General features: G+C 42.2%; 1 protein-coding gene and 1 pseudogene across 1 annotated transcript; one reads left to right on the top strand and one right to left on the bottom strand.

Annotated features, from left to right (window-relative positions):
• The first annotated feature begins 9937 nt into the window (after nucleotides 1-9937).
• On the top strand, nucleotides 9938-10309 carry LOC141666325 (uncharacterized). The gene has a single exon (XM_074472315.1). The coding sequence runs from the start codon at nucleotides 9938-9940 to the stop codon at nucleotides 10307-10309; it is 372 nt and encodes a 123-aa protein (XP_074328416.1).
• A 5973-nt stretch (nucleotides 10310-16282) lies between these two features.
• LOC141666324 (TMV resistance protein N-like) lies at nucleotides 16283-19091 on the bottom strand (annotated as a pseudogene).
• Nucleotides 19092-20768: the final 1677 nt, after the last annotated feature.

The following is a 20768-nucleotide window of genomic DNA, read 5'->3' as shown; positions in this document are numbered from 1 at the left end:
ACTTTGTTTTGGTATACTTTATAATTTAAATTAAACAAAAACAAGATAGTCTTTCATAAGATAGATGAGACTATTATGTTTTTTTTTCTATTATCAAGATGAATATTTTCTTTCTATATACTAGTTGGTAACACGTGCGCGAAGCACGGGCCCAAAATTAAAAATAATAATATCACATTATTTTTTGCATAAAACTGAAAATATAATATATAAAAGTTGTTAAAATATGTAATTAAAAAATCGAAGTTAAGTGTAACTCTAAAATTTCAGTTATAGTTCTAGTTATGCGTGCACCTAATTACTTATATAAATCTTACTAATACGATTATTTTAAAGTAAATCGACGCTTGGATGTTCAGCAACAAATAAAAATTGAAGGAAAATAAAATTTACAAAGAGTAGAAGTTAATTTTTGTCAATTGAGATTTTATTACAAAAAATTTTAAAAATAGTTGTATAATTTTCTAGTGAGTACCAAGATTTGGGACGCTTATTAGTTCGATAGTTGATAACCCGAGACTAAAAATATTGAATTAATATTTGTAGAGAATTATTCATAATCCGTACGAAACACGAATTAAAATTAATATATTAATATCAAATATTAAATTGTTTCTTACAAAAACTAAATAATAATATCAATAATTTTCAGTTTAAAAGTTAATAAATGTTATTAAAGTCATTTGCTATTAATTAATTATTTTTAAAATAATGTTATAGAAAATAAAGTTTACAGAGAATAGAAGTCAATTTGTATTAAAAAACAAAGTTTATAGAGAATAGAAGTCAACTTCTACAAGTACCAAAATTTGGTACTTTGGTACTTTTAACACCAAATTATACATGATTTCGCTTATTAATAAAAAATATAGATTAGATAATATATGAAGGGTAACCAAGTTGCAGGGTCCAGTTATATCCAGTTCTATCAGGAGAAGGAAGTTTAGCATATACACAATGCAGATATGCATGTGCTATATCGGTATGTTATGATAATAGCATACCGCTATAGCAAATAATAAGACCAAACAACTAATATCGTATGTTAGAAAGAAGTATAAGGGTAAAATGTACATAATGGAACGGAAGGGCAGGGAAGGGAATTCACAGGGAAATTGTAGAATAAGAGGCAAAGAAGGAGGAGAATTAGGGTTATGCAGATGACTGTTAGCTTCTTTATTTTGGGTCTGGGAGAGAGCGGATCTCTCGAAAGTCCTGCCTTATATGCATTTTCCATTTTAAACACTGGTTCATTTGATGGTTGCTTGAACTCAGTCTCAAGTATTGTAATCAATTTACTAATTTAATCAAAGTGATCTTCAGTCTATTACAGGAGCACTTCATGTAGAGGTCTGTATATTTATGGTATGTGCTACTATCAGGCGCAATCACCCTATTACAACAAGTGTGGAAGCCTTAGTTACCCGGACTCTTCATTTTGCTTCGAGTACCCGTGTCGGACACTCAACACTCGGACATGGGTATAGACACTTGGACACTTATTTTAGGCCAAAAACATGTAAATTTTTCAAAATATTGCCGAGTCCGACACTTGGATACGAACCCGTGTCCGACACCCATACCCGAGTCCGGGTAACATAGGTGGAAGCTGAATACTCTTTGCAAATTGCAACCTCTAACTCAATTGTGTTTCATCTTTTAGACTTTGAATTCTGTTGTTGTACACTCAAAACATATGCATAAAAGTTATTAAGTGCATGATCAGAGAATTCAAAGGCATTGTCAAATGTTACAGTTCTGACAGCAAAGAATCATCCTGAACAAATTGTGTAATACATTTGACCGCAATATGGAAGATTTTCATATATTAGGATGCCAAAGCTAGCTGAAAAAATTGTCTCGTCATCATGGTATATAAAGAAGCCAAAGCTAGCTGAAAAAGGGTTTGCAGGTGAAATACAGGGATTACCCAAGTTGAATTAACGCGTTGAGATGGTTCATGGCTTAGCTAGGGGCCATGTTTATCTTCATGAACATTTTCAGTTGTGTATCATCATAGCTATATAAAATCTAGCAACATTTACACGAAGGATTTATGTAAGTTGCACATTTTTAAGACCAGACAACCACCACCAATCACAAGATTATGTGTGATATTTTAAAAGATTAGTTGCAACTGACCGGAAAGAATCATCTCCAACAAATGGTCTACTACATCTGGCGGCAATGTGAAAGACTTCCCTGACTGTCCTCATGTATTCATAGACGAGTCCAATGCCATGACTGAATATTTGGTGATTAACTATTCCAATCTGCTGCTTGGACTAATCCAATCTGGAAACTCCGAAGGTTAAATATCAATAAGATGCCCTAATCCAAAATACATCCTTCGAAATGTACTTGTGAGCTGGTCACTTCAAACATCTGACTCTGAAAATTTAAAAAGACATCAAAACATGAAAGAAGTAGTTTGGAGCACTATTTACAAATGTAAGAGTTTGAGACAATTTGTTATACCCCAAATTTGGCATTGGATTGACTCGGGTCAAATGCGGGCTAGTTACAGTCAAACTCGGTGTTACATTGTAGAGGATTAGGACGCGTCCAGCGACCGAGGACGCGCCTGTTTGGGAGGGATATGTAAAGAGGCGAGAAGAGTGCATGGTCAAGGAAGGACGCACCCAGGCTATATGGACGCGTCAATGTTTATGAAAGTGCTTGGCAGATGAAATCTTATGGCGATGGACGCTGTAGGACGCGCCTACTTTAACAATGACGCATCATAGGAAGTGAAATGTTGTGCATGATGGTTTAAGAGACGGTGCAAGTCTAATAAGGGTGAGGATGCGCCCTAAGTTCTAGGACGCGTCCTGTATTTGTTCTATGTGTTCATAATGGTGACTTCAGGAAAAAGCTTGCCTGGAGAGGAGCAATGGAGGTTATTTTTACTAATGTATGTGTTGCAGGTACTCTTTGAAGAATTCCCTCCTTGAGACGGTCAAGGAGGGGGATGTCCGTGAAAAGCTTGAAGGCCTCCAGGGGTATGCCTGATGATTGAAGGCCTCCTCTTGTATTCAACGAGTGTCCTCGTTGGGGATGCGGGGTTATCCTTGGTGTGTACTTTGGGAGCTCTGTTCTTGTATTCAACGGGTGTCCTCGTTGGAGAACTTTGGAGTCATCCTGCACTTTGCACCCAAGAGCTTGGGATCACATGTCCTGCTATCTGGTGGGTTATCCTCATTCGGGGGACAGGGACGCGTCTGGCACTTGGGGTGAACCGTGGCTATACCTGCGTTCGTGAATCAAGGGAGATAGCTGTAGCGGAGTGTTATCCTTGCGCAGGGAGATGCACTATCCGTGAAGTCCTGCGATTACGGACGAGCCTTGGGCCTTCGCGGTTGGGCCTCATAGTTGGACATTCCTAAAGCTAGCGGAAGACGGACTTTGGATGGGCTTCTACTGGACTTAGGAATAAGAAGTCTAAACCCGTTAGACTTCTTGTTCTATGAGAACTACGTCAGGCTTGATCCCTATATAAAGGGTACGTAGGCACATTGAGAGGGTAAGAAGTTGAGAGCTGATAAGAGAGCCACCACTTACTCTGATCAATCTCAGCGTAAAACAACCACAATCAACCACACACCGCTTAAGTTTCCGGCAAAGAACCACCGTCACAGATCTTAGTTCCGGCGAGAAACCTCAAATTTTGTTGTTACCAGATTCCTCCGTCAACAAATTGGCGCTAGAAGGAGGGGTCGCTAATTAAGGTCGCAATCTTAGGAGGAAAAGATGTCTTACAATCGTGATGGAAGTTCTTATGATGGAAGTGACAGCAGTTCTGAAGGAGAAGGCGGGGGGCGCTATACTCGCCATGAACCTTACGTTTCCAGAAACATGGCAGATCCACCAAGAGCTCCGGATGTGGGGGGGACACCTCCAGTTCTCATCAGCAACGCTGATATCTTGGAGCAATTGTATCGCATGGGGGATACTCTTAAAAGTTTTAACTCAAGACTGAACACGGTGGAGCGTCGAAGGACGAGGAGAGGTCGTTGTTTCCCCCGTCATGGTCATGCCTTGGGAAAAGCCCCTGTAGTTGAAGGAGATACCCAGGGGAGCGGGGAAAACCCGTGAATCACTCCACGGCGCTTGGAGTACTCTGATGATGTAGAGCCTATTGTGGCTTGCGGATGAGGACACTGATGGCAGAGAAATGCCTCGCCTGGGTAACCAGGTGGTGCCACACCCACATAGGTCTGGGCGTACGATGGACGAGCGTCGTCGTGCGGAGAACACTCAAAATCAAGACGAGGAAGGAAGGGATCTTTCATCCTTGAAAAGGAGGCTTGGCATAAGGTTGGAAGACGACGATTTGAGGATGTTACTGGTAGAATGGCAAAAAGAAGGAAACGCCGGAGAAGCGAGGCCCCGTGACACGACGCGTGTGCCCCCCGCATTCCAAAGGGATGAAGGGGTGCGGCACCGCGATCACGAGCGTGCCCCTCCGCGAGGAAGGCCCGGGAATTACTACCGGGGATATTAGAGGAACGGACGAGGAAGAATGGGATATCAATACGGAAGAGCACCCTACAATGGTAGGAGAGGTAGAGCACACTCCGCTGGAGAAGCCCCCGCCGTTATTCCCGTAGCTTCCCACAGTGCTACTGGTAATGGGTCTGGGGCGCGTCCTCATGACCAGGACGACGGGCGAATTCAAGTAAGAATGCAGAACAATGATGAAATTCCGCGACGCGGTCAAGATGAACCTCGCGTGCGGGAAAATATTCAAAACCAAAATGGTAACATGCCACAGCCGCAGCCTCAGGGCGAGGGGCGGCGAGATCTTTCGCCACACCCGGGGGGTAATCAAGGGGAATTTCAGCAAGTCGTAGAGCAACCCCAACATTCTAATGTTCAAACCATTCATGGGGTAGGGACGTTTAATGTGAACGACCTCAAGAGGTTGCTCAACCATCTTGAGGGAGGAAGAGTAACAGCAACTGCGCAAGCTCCATCTCCTTTTGCTGCTGTCGTGAGGGAGGCGCAATTGCCCGCAGGATACAGGAACATAACCAATGACTTACGTTTTCATGGGAACTCTGATCCTGTGAAATTTCTGGGGCGTTTTAACATTGAAATGGACGTATATCAAGTACCTGATTTGGCTCGATGCCGTCTCCTGGCAGCCACTTTTAGAGAAGGCGCTCAGCAGTGGTTCCAAAAACTTGGTCCAGGTGTGATCACATCCTGAGCACAGATGAAAACTTTGTTTTTGACACAATTCCAAGCCGCGGTGAAGTACACGCCACATGTTACCACGCTGGCTAATGTGAAACAAAAGGAAGGAGAAAGTTTGACTTCGTATTTCAAGAGGTTTAATGCAGAATCCACTTTGGTGAGGGGTGCAACTGATGAGACACTGAAAATACTGCTTATAGTTGGGTAGCGTGTAGGGACGGATTTATGGAAGCACCTGCAAGGGAAGGACCCAGTGTCACTAGCTGATGTGCTTGCGCAGGCGGAGTCGTTCAAAGCAATCGAGAAGTCACTTGCAGAAACAAGAAAGAATGAAAATACCCATAACTCCAAGGGGCGATCCAAGAGAAGGGACAGATCCTTGAGCCCAGATTATCGGCGAAATGCCAGAAGCCCTAACAGGGTGAACACTGTGAGCTCGCGGAGAGAATGGAGCCCACCGTTGAACTACGAGAGAAGGGTCAGCAATTATACACCACTGGCGGCGTCCATTGATCATATCTTTGAGGTAAATAAGGATAGAGGAATCTTCAAGAAGCCTGACCGTCTAACTTCATGGCAGAGCAGAGACAAAAAGAAGTATTATGACTACCATGAGTCTACTGGCCACGACACCCATGAGTGTCGTCACCTGCGGGATGAGATTGAGGAATTGATCAAGGCTGGATACCTAGGAGAATGGGTTGACAAGGTGAAGCGACGCAGGGGACTTGATGACAAGGGTAAGGATGAAAGACAGCCCCCTCGGGCGGAGGATGTTGAAAAAACAGCAAAAGTCAAGTTTCAGAGGGCTGGCAGCATCAGGACAATTTTTGGAGGACACCCTTTTATTGGTGATAGTAATTGAGTACTGGAGAGAAACGCGAGAGAAGCGCGACATCCACCACTCACCAACATCCACAGCTTGGAAGATAGACCCCCGAAGGTCTTTAAGGGAGAGTCCGCTGATATTACGTTCAAGGAAAAAGAATCTAGGTGGGTGCATCATCATCACAACGATGCGCTGGTGATTACCATGCTTATTGGGGCAATGAACGTACATCGAGTCTTCTTGGATAATGGGAGTTCTACAAACATCTTGTACTACAGCACTTACAAAAAGTTGGGTTTCCCAGATAGCGACATGTATTTCGAAGATGCGCACGTCTATGGCTTTACTAGGGAAGCAGTGAGAGTTAGGGGTTCGGTCAGGCTTCCCATCATGCTCGGGGAAGGAGCTTTGTCGGTTACTCAAATGATAGATTTCAAGGTGCTAGATCAGGATTCCGCGCATAATGTGCTGGTCGGCAGACCTTGGTTGCGAGCGTTCAGGGTGATAACCTCGATACACCACTTGATGATAAAGTTCCCAACGCCAAACGGAGTTGGCAGTCTGAGAGGGTCACAGTATGAGTCACGCGACTGCTATCACAAGGCTGTTAAAGAATTTCGTAGAAGAAGGTATGAAGGGAAAGGTCTCCCATTTGAGGATGTAGAACATATTCATACAAAACCAAGTGGAGAGGTCCATGTCCACTATTTCATTGAAGGCCCCGAAAAGGAAGAAACCTATGTCTCTGGGAACTCTTTTTTGACGCGGGGACGTGTTTCGAAGATCCGTAGCGTGGAAGAAGTGGTGGTGAGCCATACAGAGGAGATCATACAGAAAGAGGTTAACGGGGAAAAGTTGGAAGGAAGAAGTGAGATTTTGCAAGGTCTCGGGAATAACTTCAAGGTGGATGCTCCTCGGAAGAAGGACGCGCCCTTGAATGAAATTGAGGTTGATGCTCCTCCAAACGAGGGCGCGCCCTCTTCATTTGCGTTGCACAAAGCTACGCCCTGTCTGGAGGTGGATGCTCCCACTCATGAGGACGCGCCCTCAGATGCAAAAGTGGAAGTCGAAGAGCCCCGAGACTTTGATTTCGATTTGGATCCCAGGATCCCTATGCCCGCCGAAAAGACGGGACCGGCCGAAGACACAATATCTATTCCGGTTGATAAAAATGACACGAGCAAGGTTTTGAAAGTGGGGTCCCAGTTGGCTGATGAAATGAGAGGAAGTCTTACCCGCTTCCTAATTGCAAATCTTGATGTCTTCGCATGGAGTCATTCAGATATGATAGGAATCGACCCGGAAGTAATGTGTCACCATTTGAATATCTTCCCGAATTGTAAGGGCATACGTTAGAAATGCCGCCCAGTAAGTGGAGAAAGGGCAATAGCATTAAAAGAAGAAGTAGACTGGTTGTTGGAGGTGGGGCTAATCAAAGAATCGTTCTACCCCGAATGGCTTGCAAATCCAGTACTGGTGAAGAAACCGAATGGGAAGTGCAGGACATGTGTGGATTTCACAGATCTCAATAAGGCCTGTCCAAAGGACAGCTTCCCGCTGCCAAGAATCGATCAGTTGGTTGACGCGACGGCGGGGCATGCGTTGCTGAGTTTTATGGATGCATACTCTAGTTACAATCAAATTCCGATGTATGGCCCCGATCAAGAACATACATCCTTCATTACTGACAGGGGGTTATACTGTTACATAGGAATGCCGTTTGGTTTGATTAATGCTGGCGCAACCTACCAGCGGTTGGCAAACCTGATGTTCAAGGATCAAATCGGGAGAACTATGGAAGTGTATGTGGATGATATGCTGTTAAAGTCCGAGGTGGCGAGTGATCACATCAAGCACCTGGTGGAGATGTTTAACATTATAAGGAGGTTTCGTATGAAATTAAATCCGCAAAAATGTGTGTTCGGCGTGGGGTCGGGCAAGTTTCTCGGGTTCATTGTCAACCACAGGGGAATTGAGACCAACCCCGCAAAGATCAAGGCATTAATGGATATGAAGTCACCCACCAATGTGAAACAGGTGCAGAGTTTGACTGGGAGAATCGCCGCGTTAAATCGATTTATTTCCAAGTCGTCCGATAGATGCAAGGAATTGTCAAGGCCGTTGGATGGGGAATCTCTAATACTGTACCTCGCAGTGTCTGAATATTCGATCAGTGCAGTTCTGGTAAGAGAGGAAGATGGGCAGCAATCACCAGTGTACTACGTGAGCAAGCGGTAACACGACGCTGAAACTCGCTACACAAGCATGGAAAAACTGGTGTACGCCCTGATTCTTGCATCAAGAAAATTGCGGCCGTATTTTCAGGCCCATAGAATTGAAGTTCGTACAGCGTACCCGCTGTGACAGGTCCTGCATAAACCAGAGTCATCAGGAAGAATGCTGAAATGGGCTGTGGAGTTGGGACAGTTTGATTTGGAATATGTGCCCCGAACAGCGATAAAAGGGCAAGCCTTAGCCGATTTCTTGTTGGAATTTGATTCTGAAATTGACGATAAAGCTTTGGTAATGCTACATCCACCTCATGTTGAGGAGTCTTTGGAGGAGTTTCCACACCCTTGGTGGATCTTGCATGTGGATGGGGCGGTTAACAATGGAGGAGCAGGTGCGGGTATAGTACTTGTGTTTCCGGAAGGCCACCATCTGTTGAGCGCAATTCATTTCAAGTTTTATGCCACTAATAATGATGCGGAGTATGAAGCGCTGATTAATGGCCTCAAAATCGCTTTGGAAATGGGGGTGCGAAACTTGATTGCAAGGAGTGACTCAGAGTTGGTAGTGAATCAGGTGAACGGGGGATTTCAAGCGCGAGGCCCGCGAACAGAATTATACTTGAGATGTACACAGCGCTTGATTGGAATGTTTAAAAAAGATAGATTGGAATGTGTCCCGCGGGAGAAGAACAGTAATGCGGATGCTCTGGCAAAAATGGGGTCGCAACAAGAGGCTGTGTTGTTAGGATCCATCCCTCTTGAAATCCTAGAGATTCCTAGTATCCCAGAGATAGAAACTATGCAAGTGGATGAGGCTCCCAAGGAAACATGGATGACGCCCATTCTAGCTTACATTCGCAAGGGAATACTCCCCGAGGATAAGTTTAAGGCTCACCGACTCCGCTATCAGGCTGCAAGATATGTGATATACGACGAAGTCCTATACAAGAGAGGGTTCAACCAACCTCTGCTTAGATGTGTTGAAGAAGAAGAAGGAAATTACATCCTAAGAGAAGTACATGAAGGAATCTGTGGCAATCACTCGGGGGGTAGCTCGTTGGCAATGAAAGTTTTGCGCCAGGGATATTATTGGCCCACAATGAAAGAAGATGCTACAAATTTTGTCAAGGCATGTGATCGCTGCCAGCGCTTTGCAAACTACTCATCTATGCCGGCGACACTCTTGACGCCTATGGCAAGCCCGTGGCCGTTCGCCATGTGGGGAATTGATCTTATCGGAGAATTGCTGAAAGCTAAAGGAGACGTCAAGTATGCAGTGGTTGCGGTCGATTACTTTACTAAATGGGCGGAAGCTATGCCACTGGCTACTATCACCGTAAAGAAAATCAGGGATTTTGTTTTCAACTCCATCGTATGTAGGTTTGGAATCCCTTACAAGCTTGTCTCCGACAATGGAAAGCAGTTTGATAGCAAGGAGTTGCGACAACTATGTGAGGAGTTGAAAATCAAGAAGGAGTTTGCAGCGGTCTATCATCCTCAAAGCAATGGACAGACAGAAGCTGTTAACAAAATAATAAAGCATACCCTCAAAACCAAACTGGAGGAACGCAAAGGGAATTGGCCTGAAGAACTCCCGAAGGTGATGTGGTCATACAACACTACGCTACGATCTACTACGGGAGAAACACCGTTTATGCTGACTTACGGCTATGAAGCTATGGTCCCCGTGGAAGTTGGATCGGGATCACTTCACAGAGATTGTTACAGGAAAGAAGATGTTGAGGTTAATCAAAGGCTTCATTTAGATCTCTTAGAGGAGACGAGGGAAAATTCTCAGCTAAGGCTAGCGGCGTATCAGCAACGCGCCGCAAGGTATTATAATAAGAAGGTAAAGGGACAATTGTTGAAGGTGGGAGATTTGGTACTTAGGAAAGTGATGCCCAATATAAAGAACCCACAACATGGAGTGTTTGGAGCTAATTGGGAAGGACCGTACAGAATAAAGTCCATCCTGTGGAAGGGGACTTATCATCTTGAAGATATGGAAGGGAAGCTGGTTCCGCGAGCTTGGAATGCGGAACATCTCTGAAAGTATTACCAGTAAGGCGCGGCTTTGGCCCCTTACGTACCTCTTTTATTATTTAGGGTTATGCCCAGATTATAGGCTAGAATTAAATAAATTCCTCCTAGCCTAGGGGGTAGTGCATGTACTACTTACCTTGGAACTAGTTGAAGGGTCATTTTTTAGAATTTATCTCCCCACAGAGCATAGTAGCCATGGGACTGGTGCACTTTTGACACCATAGCGCATTATAAATAAAATCTTTGAGATTTTTCCCAAAAAGTTATTTGCTTTGTTTTCTTGGTTGCATGACGCGTCCTAACTATAGGACGCGTTCTGATTGATGGTTTTATGTGAATGCTAACTGAATTAATGGTTGTCAAAAGGATCAATAAAACTCACGTCAAAATGGAACTAGGAAGTGTACTATTTCCAAGGACGCGCCCAAGTTGTCTTGGTTGATGCTCTTTTAGACTGAATGTTACTATAACTTTGACAAAACATGATTAAAAAGGAAAAGTCCTTGTTTAGGACGCGTCCTACCTGAAGGATGATGTGTTTTGGATCGAAGGTGAGGCGCGTCAAAACCATAAGATGCGCCCAATTGTGCCTTGTGCCTTGATTAAATATGCAGGTACAATATGGTGATATGCTCATATGTTTTTTGCAAACAAAAATATTCATTAAATAACTAAAAGACGCGTCCAGCCAAGGAGGACGCGCCCAAGACGGTTATTTGCTTGATTTGTGATAGTCAAAATAGACACGTCCTAAGAATAAGACGCGCCCATGTGAATGGCAAAATAGAATACTTAAGTAAAAATATGCATGGATAAGGCAAAGAGGTTTTATAAAAAAGTGCAGGCGAATGAAGTTCAAAAATAGATACTACAACTTGCAAGGCTTCAAGGGGCCCGCACCCTTAAAATAGTTCAAGTACATAAAAGACAAAGGACGCGTCCTAAGCAGAAGGAGTGTCCTGTGGCTTGTCTTGGTCTTCCGCAGGGGGAGGCTGAGTTTGAAGCGGAGCAGGATCAGGGGACGCGTCCTCTTCCTCTAAGCCCAGAAAAATCTTTTTGTTCTTGATAGAATCTGCGGCCCTGACCCTGAAATCATTGACCCATATCTGGGTGTCTGCATCAAACTTTGAAAATGTATACCCTGGGTCGTTGGCAATGAACCCAGAGCACCATTCCTCAAACCCAGCCTGGATGCCGTGCTGGTAAACTAGCTTTTTTTCCTCTGTCCATCCATGCAGCCTGTCATCATTCAGGGTGTCAAGCTCCAGCTGTATGGTGGAATTCAGCGTGATGACACTGTCCATTTGCTTCTCCATTGAGGAGACATTCCCTTCTAGAACAGCTTTGTCTGCCTCGAGACGCGTCCTCTCCCCCTCCAGGCGTTTGATCTCGGCATCTTTCTCTTGGACAAGCAGGGTAATGTATCTCTCCAGCGATTTAACTTTGTCTTCGGCCTGGCTCTTTGCAGTGTCGGTAGCAGCAAGACGCGCCCTAAGCCTTACATCCATATTGGCACTTTTCCTAGCGTGCAAGTGGAGCTCAGCTGCAGCCCTCATCATGGCCTCCTTTGTTTGCTGCTCTGTTCTGAAGGTTCAGCCTCTGACTTCATCCTCTGTGAAATCCCCAACTGAGGACGCGCCCAGATATCGAAGCACGAAGGATTGATCATCTGGCACTACTTTTGGGCGTTTGGAGGGCGCGTCCTCCACCTTTTCGGGAATGTCTAGCACAGTAGTGTCAATTATCTTTGGTGGAGGAGAAGGAGTTGCAACAGGAGGTGGGGTTTTTGCCTTTGGATCAACCTTTGTAGGGGCCTGTTTTTTGGCCCTTAGCTTTTTGGAGGCCCCAATTGCGAATCCTTTGGGAAGAGAGGCCATATCTGCGATATAAACATGAAAAGGTATTAGTTAAGTGCATGAAGACGCGTCCTGAAAACAAGACGCGCCCATATTGTGATATAAAATTCTACATGCATGGTAGATAAAAGTAGGAAGGCGCATGAAAAGATGGCAATCAAAATGTATAAATGCGTAAAGATGTAACAAGGAAAATGAAATACATGAGTAATGCATATATGTATCAAGCAAAGAATGACGCGCCCTACACATATGGCGCGCCCTGCCTAGGGACATATTGGCTATGACAGATTATGGAAAAACATAAGCCGTAGAAATATAGAACAAACAGGACGCGTCCTGTGAAAAAAAAAGCGCCCTTAGCAGATGTATGTGCATGAAACACTTTTGATTTTTATGTAAGTTGACATTTTTCGAATGGGGAGCTAATTTTTGTAGCTATGGACGCGTCCAAAATTTATGACACGTCCTCCCTCACTTAAACTTACCTTGTTCTAAGTCGAATTGCTTACTAATGTCAATTTCGACCACCTCCGCGGCACTGAGGCCCCTGGTTTTTTCTGAGGTTGTGAGAACAGGTTTGCCGTTGTGAAATTCACGGAACTTGCAGATAGAGCCAACCCGGGAGGACAACGCGTCCACCAGCTTAAGGTTGTCTTCTGTAATCATGTCCTTAAGGTTAAAGTGCTTCTCTGCATATTGAAGGACTTTATCTGCTCTCTTTTTCCTTTTTCCTGTTAATTCCTTCTGAATTCTTTTGTCTAAAGATAAAAGATAATTATAATTTGTTAAAAGAGGAGCGAAGAGTTTGTTAAAGAAAGAAAACAAAAGAGGACGCGCCCAACCAAGAGGACGCGCCCAGTGTTTGTAGACAGGCTTTGGTAATCACTTACTTGGTTCTTGGTTGAAACGAACTCGGGATCTCTTGACGTCATAAATATAGAAGAAGGGTTCTTTCCAATCCCTTTCGTGGCTGATCTTGCCTTCATTGAATCCCTTATTATTCAGCCATTTGTTGACAACAAAGAAGTGATAACCAAGAATAGACTTTCTTATGCTGAAAAAAAACTGAATTCCTTCATGGAGGGCGCGCCCAGCCTGAGGTTGTGGTACATCATGAACAAAGCCCAAGCTAGCTTATATGAGTTTGGAGATAGTTGGATTGGGGCGACGTCATACCACTTCAAGAACTTTTTGATATATGGGTGCAAGGGCACGCCCATACCTAGAGAAATCAACTTTGGAGTAAGCACCATTCGGGGGATCCTTTGATTCCCAATGTTAAAAATATGTGGCCTCATGGTTCGAAGAGGGCGTGCCCAGATTCCTTCCATGTCATAATATTTCATGTGCCACTGGATCTCCAAGTCGGTTGCGGTTGAGTCCAGAGCTACGCAGGCCAACTTACCCTCTTTTTTCCTTCTGACATTCTTCTCTGCTTCAGTAAGGGTACCGAGCCTCGCCCAGTCACAATCTACTTCTACACTTGAAGGTTCCCAATGCTCTAGGGGAGAATCAGACTTCTGAGGAGATACAGGGTATGTCTCAGGGTCAGGAACCCTCCTTTCAAACTCACTTACGCTGTGTGGGGACGCGTCCTCAGAAGGAGCCGCGTCCTGAGAAGCTGACGCGTCCTGTAAGTTTGACGCGTCCTTATCAGAAACAGCCTTTCCTTGAGGTTTTTGGCCTGTGGTAGGTGTAATCTCGTCGTCCGTCCAATCTTCAATGGCGGCCCTTGTATGGAGAACTGGAGTTCTTTGCCTTTTAACTCCCTTCTTTTTCATTCTAGAACTTATGGGGACACGGTCCATGGAATCGGAGCTAGAGTCAGACATTATAGAAGTCTTTGAGTTGAGAGATTCGAAGACGCGTCTTTCTTTTTTGAGAAAGGAGCTCGTCCTATGCGATTCAGGGAAGTCGGGTTTGAAAGAGATCAGGTGTGGGGAGTAGATTCCAAGGCGTTTGTTGAGGACTTTAAACGGATGAAAGGGTGAGGAAGATGACGCATCCTCCAGCTGCAATAGAAGGAATAAATATTTGAGGACGCGTCCACAAAAAAAAGGAAAATGAATGAATTATGATGAAGGAAGATACTAGAGACATTCGAGGATGTGTCCTAAAAAATCTAACGTGCAAAATGCACTACGAAGACGCGTCCTAGTAAGGTGTTGCTCCTATGCGACCTTTAGTTAAAACGGCTTAAACATGTGCCTTAAATAAAGGAAAATAAGACGCGCCTTGACAGGTAGACGCGTCCTACGTGGTTACAATGCGGTGGAATGTTAATCGACTGTTAGCAATTTGGGGGAAATATAATAAAATCCTAGAAGCATGTAGTTGGGAGATCAGGGAAGCTAAATATGTTATATTTGCATATACATACACATATACATACAAAAGAACATGAAGAGTAGTTGACATGAACATGAAGCATACGAACGGTTTCTTGCTCATTAAAACCAATGTATTTGGCCGAATAAAGAAATAAGAGGAGATTTTTATACCTTTTGAGTTGAGGAGTTGATTGAGCAAAGGAAATCAAGTAATGGGCGGTTAAATCGCCAGGAATTTGAACCAAAAGCTTAAGAGCGGTGGCAATGGTGGTTTCCGGAGAGAAAAGGAGTAAGGTGCAACTGTGGGTTGGAAGAGAATATTTATAGGAGGAGGACGACTATGTGGATGACAGCTGTTTGCCACGGGTATGAGGCGAAAGCAAGACGCGTCCTACGGCCATGACGCGTTCAATTGTTTTGGGCCAAATTTCGTTACTCGGATTCAAGGATAAAAATTCCAATTTTGTTGTTAACTGCAAATAGAATTTGGGGGTAGTTGTTATACCCAAAATTTGGCATTGGATTGACTCGGGTCAAACGCGGGCTAGTTACAGTCAAACTCGGTGTTAAATTGTAGAGGACTAGGACGCGTCCAGCGACCGAGGACGCGCCTGTTTGGGAAGGGATATGTTACGAGGCGAGAAGAGTGCATGGTCAAGGAAGGACGCGATCAGGCTATATGGACGCGTCAATGTTTATGAAAGTGCTTGGCAGATGAAATCTTATGGCGATGGACGCTGTAGGACGCGCCTAATTTAACAATGACGCGTCATAGGAAGTGAAATGTTGTGCATAATGGTTTAAGAGACGGTGCAAGTCTAATAAGGGTGAGGACGCACCCTAAGTTCTAGGACGCGTCCTGTATTTGTTCTATTTGTTTTTAATGGTGACTTCAGGAAAAAGCTTGCCTGGAGAGGAGCAATGGAGGTTATTTTTACTAATGTATTTGTTGCAAGTACTCTTTGAAGAATTCCCTCCTTGAGACGGTCAAGGAGGGGAATGTTCGTGAAAAGCTTGAAGGCCTCCAGGGATATGCCTGATGATTGAAGGCCTCCTCCTGTATTCAACGAGTGTCCTCGTTGGGGATGCGGGATTATCCTTGGTGTGTACTTTGGGAGCTCTGTTCTTGTATTCAACGGGTGTCCTCGTTGGAGAACTTTGGAGTCATCCTGCACTTTGCACCCAAGAGCTTGGGATTACCTGTCCTGCTATCTGGTGGGTTATCCTCATTCAGGGGACAGGGACGCGTCTGGCACTTGGGGTGAACCGTGGTTATACCTGCGTTCGTGAATCAAGGGAGATAGCTGTAGCGGAGTGTTATCCTTGCGCAGGGAGATGCACTATCCGTGAAGTCCTGCGATTACGGACGAGCCTTGGGCCTTCGCGGTTGGGCCTCATAGTTGGACATTCCTAAAGCTAGCGGAAGACGGACTTTGGATGGGCTTCTACTGGACTTAGGAATAAGAAGTCTAAACCCGTTAGACTTCTTGTTCTACGAGAACTACGTCAGGCTTGATCCCTATATAAAGTGTACGTAGGCACATTGAGAGGGTAAGAAGTTGAGAGCTGATAAGAGAGCCACCACTTACTCTGATCAATCTCAGCCTAAAACAACCATAATCAACCACACACTGCTTAAGTTTCCGGCAAAGAACCACCGTCACAGATCTTAGTTCCGGCGAGAAACCTCAAATTTTGTTGTTACCAAATTCCTCCGTCAACACAATTCACCAAATGTAGGCAGAAAATTAAAATTAGTGCAATAACCAATATTTAAAACTTCCAATGCTCTTAAGTTGCAAATGCATCCAAATTAGTGCAATGACTAATGCTTAGAACTTCTAATTCTCTTAAGTGGTAGATGGTGTTTGGAAGAGATTCAAGCTTCTTGTTATAATCTAATTTTAGCATCACAAGCTTACTAAGATCTCCGATCGAATCCGGTAATTTCGACACAGCTAACGACTTCGCATCGAGCTCTCTTAAATATTTGATATTTCCTAATTTGTCAGGCAATGCTTCCATGTTACTGCAACCACTAATACTAAGAAGTTCCAATGCTCTTAAGTTGCAAATGCAATCTGGAAGACCTCTAAGGTTTAGACAATCTTTCAAATTTAGGGAAACAAGGCTCACCAAACTTCCAATTGATATATGGACCTCCTTCAAGCTTGTAAAGCTCTCAAGATTTAAATGTTTGAGACACGGTAGTCTTTTGAAGTCCGGGGTGGTAATTAAATATTGAGAAAATGACATGTTTAGAGTCTTCAACTTCTCGAAAACGTGCGAAACCTGCAACAAGGAGTGTGATTAGGAAGTATCAAATCTGACATTTTTGTATTAAAACTTTTCATGTGTGTAGGAAATATAGTCTAAGAGTACCTACCGTGTTTATCTCCCACAATGTTTTCATTTTGCTATTGGGCAACTCAAGAGTACCAAATATTGGAGGGTAGAAGTCAGAAGGCAAACACTTCAATGGACACCGAACCCAACGAAACCACCTCAGATCTTTTAGTGTCCGTTCAAAATTTTCGGTGAGATTAATGTCATTCAAGAAAAGAAATCTTAATTTACTCATTCTTCTTAAAGATTTTGTGGAAAACGACAATAAAGCCTCGTGTTGAAAATAGGGGAACCCGTAAATGGTCTCAAAATTGTGGGGCATGATACCTTCAATCGAATTTGTTCCCTAACACATGCATGTTAATCAGAAAAAGTAATTACGAGACTTTCATAATAAACCAAAGAAAGAGAAACAGAGGAGAACAGTTACCATATCAATAGATAATTTCATATTATGTGTAATGTGCTTAGATAAATCAAGACAACGTTAACTCATGTAAGAACATATACTCTAATTATCATGTGCTCCTCCAAAACAAAGCGTATATCTTTTGGTACCCATAATCTACTATACTTTCCGGGCTCATCAGCAGAGTTGTTACGCGCAATTGCCTTTCTCATATCCTGAAGCAGATCATGCATTCGGAATTCATTGTGATCTATCGTTAATAAACATTTTTTCATGAGAACATCAATTTTATCATCTGTATAAGGATAATAAGTATCCAATATTTTAACCACCACTTTTTTCCTCCTTCCAATGAAAAAACAAGCAATGTCAAGAAACATTTTCTTTAGGAGAGGATCATCTGATTCCAAGGCCTCCAAGCTAATTATGAGTCTTTGTTGGATAGTGCTGTGGGGAATTCGCTGCAACTTCTCAATGTAAGATTTCCATGTAACCTCGGATTCCTTATACAAGTAAGATCCGAAAACCACAAGAGCCAAGGGGAGCCCTCTAGCAAGACGTAAAATGTCTTTAGACAAAATCATGAAAGCATTGTTTGGCTGAGTATCTCCAAAGGCATGTTGGAAAAAGAGTGTCTCAGGTATAGCCCAACTCATTTACCCTGTATCGATATTTAGTTTCTACTTCAATTTTATCCAATGTCTTTTCATCTCTTGTCGTTATAATAACTACACTCCCGGAAGCAAATGGTCCAACAAGCGATTTAAACTCTGTAGGATCCTCTAAATCATCAATTACAACCAAAATTTTTGTTGAACAAATTCTTTCTTCTATCATATTAATTCCTTGGCCAACACTACTAATCTCAACTTTGTTCTTACTTTTAAGAACATCGTTAATAAGTTGTTGTTGCAAAGACTCTAGGCCTTTTATAGTCCCTGAAATCTCCCTAACATTTGCGAGAAAGCAGCTACCCTTAAAACTTCCTAGTAAGAGTTGATTAAAAACTGCTTTGGCAAGAGTTGTTTTGCCTACGCCCCCCATGCCATATATACCAATCTTAATGACATTTTTTGTATCACTGATCAACAATTTTGTTATATCATTAACACGAGAATTCAACCCAACTGGATATTTGGCAACATCTAAAACATTGGTCTTTACTTGGAGTAGAATCTCGTCAACAATTTCATTGACAATATCAGATTCAGACCTGCAATGCAATTTTTAATTATTATGGAAAACTAGAACCCAGATTTGTCAAATTGTTCCTTCATACTTTATTTTTTACCATTTTATATGCTTTTTCGTATTATCCGGTTTTGATTTTTTACCAAAGAAGTGACATTTAGACAAAAAAATTATGAACCAGTGAACTTACCTTGTACCGTCTATATGTTTTCCTGATTTACCAGCAACTTGTCCCAGAGTATGACGCCAATTCCCGACTTTTTTAAATTTATCGGTATATCTATTTTCATGTTCTCTAAAATGTTTTTCAAAACTCCCGATTTGATATCGCACAACCGATGGAAGAATGTTGAAAAACACGGGAATAACCAATCTCTGCATTTTGTTGCTACAGCTAAGGATCTCTACCAACTCGTCAAGGCACCAACTCGAAGAAGCATAATTTTCAGAGAGGACAGCAATATAAATCTTAGATACCCGAATAGCTTGGAGCAATGTATCGGAGATGTGATCTCCGCACCTTAACGCAGGATCATCCTTAAATGTTCGGATATTGTAGTGATCCAGTGCATAATACAAATGACTGGTGAAAGTATGTCGAGTGTCTTAGCCGTGGAAGCTCAAGAAAACGTCCCAAGTCAGTGGCGGACGCAGAAAAAAAAATTAGGGGGGTACGGAAAAAATGACGAGGATTTTTTTTTCCTATAAATATGAAGACAAAAATGATTAAAAAAACACTATGTTATCATTGAATTACATGAACAAAATAAAAAAAATTAGTTGAATTTTTAAGTTTAATTGAAAGTATATTATTTTAATCAACCATTCAAAATCTTAGAGATAATTTGTAATTTTTTACATACATAAGAATGAGTGACAGCTCTACAAAAGTTACAAAAAATAGAGAAAAAGTGAAAAAACATCTGATATGTGATAGAGAGGAATGGAACCCTAGTGCTCAGCCTGGAAGAAAACAAGACTTACCAGCTGAGCTATAGTGACAACACAATAATTGTACATACTACTAGCAATTTATCCAAATTTCAGGTGGGGCCAGGGACCCCCCCAGGGACCCCCCAGATCCGCCTCTGATTGGAGTTGTTGAAATTGAAGTAGAGAATGATGGACTTTGAGAACTTATTAAAGCCATTAATTCAGTCAGCCAATATAACAACTGGGATTTTTGAAAAATAAATTAGAAATAACTTCAACTTGGAAAGATAAGAGGAAGATGTTTTTTGCAAGTTGTTAAATAACTTCAAATATGAAGACATAAAATCAACAACATAACGTGTTAAATCTCAAATGATCACACTTAGTTACCCATAATAACAAGTTCATTAGATTTTAGGCCATGTTTGTTTAATGGTATTAAGTAGGGATAGGATTATAGTCCTTTAAATTTTCCAATCCCATGTTTGTTTTGTTAAAAATTAGTGAAGGGTTGTCCAAGGATTATAATCCTTTAAATTATCCTATCCCATGTTTGTTTTGTTGGAGTAGAGGATAGGATTATAATCCCATCTAATGCTTGGTTAGATGAGCTATTGTTTTATCCCCTTCTACAAGTCATTTTTTAAAAGATTATAATCCCCTCATTGTTATCCCATATGAAACAAACATAGGATTAGAAAATTTAAAGGACTATATTTCAATCCCAAGTACTATCCCACAAAACAAACATAGTATAAAGTTTTAAAGGATTATATTTCAATCCTACACTTAATCCTTTCAAACAAACTTAGGATAAGATTATTTAATCTATAGGACTAATTTTGATGGGATTAGTTATCCCCGGATTATTATCCCAGGATTATAATCCCATGAAACAAACATGGCCTTAGAGATAAAGCTTCGTACCTGATTCAAAGATTATGGGACAGAGTTTGGGCAATTCAAAATTTGATAACTGAAGAACTGATTTTAGATGTTGGGGTTTGCTGTGGATGTGAGTTTTGAGTAAAATTGATCAAGTAGACTGATTTTGCCATTTTGGGGTCAACAGCTTATAGATGATTAAGTTTGTGGTAGAAGATGGAGGAGACTTGTGTAAATATACTGTAATTATTAGAAAAATAACAAAAATATTATTTTATTATTTTTAAAAATATATATATAATTTTTCGCAACTCTATTTAACTAAATGCAACCTTGGACGATGAGTGTTTATAACTCCATTCCGAGCTCCTAGCAATATGGTTCAACACCGATTTTATAAAGAATAGGTCAAAACTCGGGTTGATTCCGAATAATCGAGTTTAAACCCAAGTTTGACTTCCTCAATTTTTATTATGTTTTTAAAAATCATCCCGAAAAAAGACCAAACGTGTA

The sequence above is a fragment of the Apium graveolens genome, chromosome 6, assembly GCF_009905375.1.
Source record: "Apium graveolens cultivar Ventura chromosome 6, ASM990537v1, whole genome shotgun sequence".
Taxonomy (NCBI): domain Eukaryota; kingdom Viridiplantae; phylum Streptophyta; class Magnoliopsida; order Apiales; family Apiaceae; genus Apium; species Apium graveolens.
Note: the sequence above shows the minus strand (reverse complement) of the source record. Positions and strands in the feature narration are given on the sequence as shown.

Excerpts from the sequence above, each read along its gene's own strand:
- LOC141666325 (XM_074472315.1), top strand. The coding sequence starts at position 9,938 with ATGGTCCCCGTGGAAGTTGGATCGGGATCACTTCACAGAGATTGTTAC.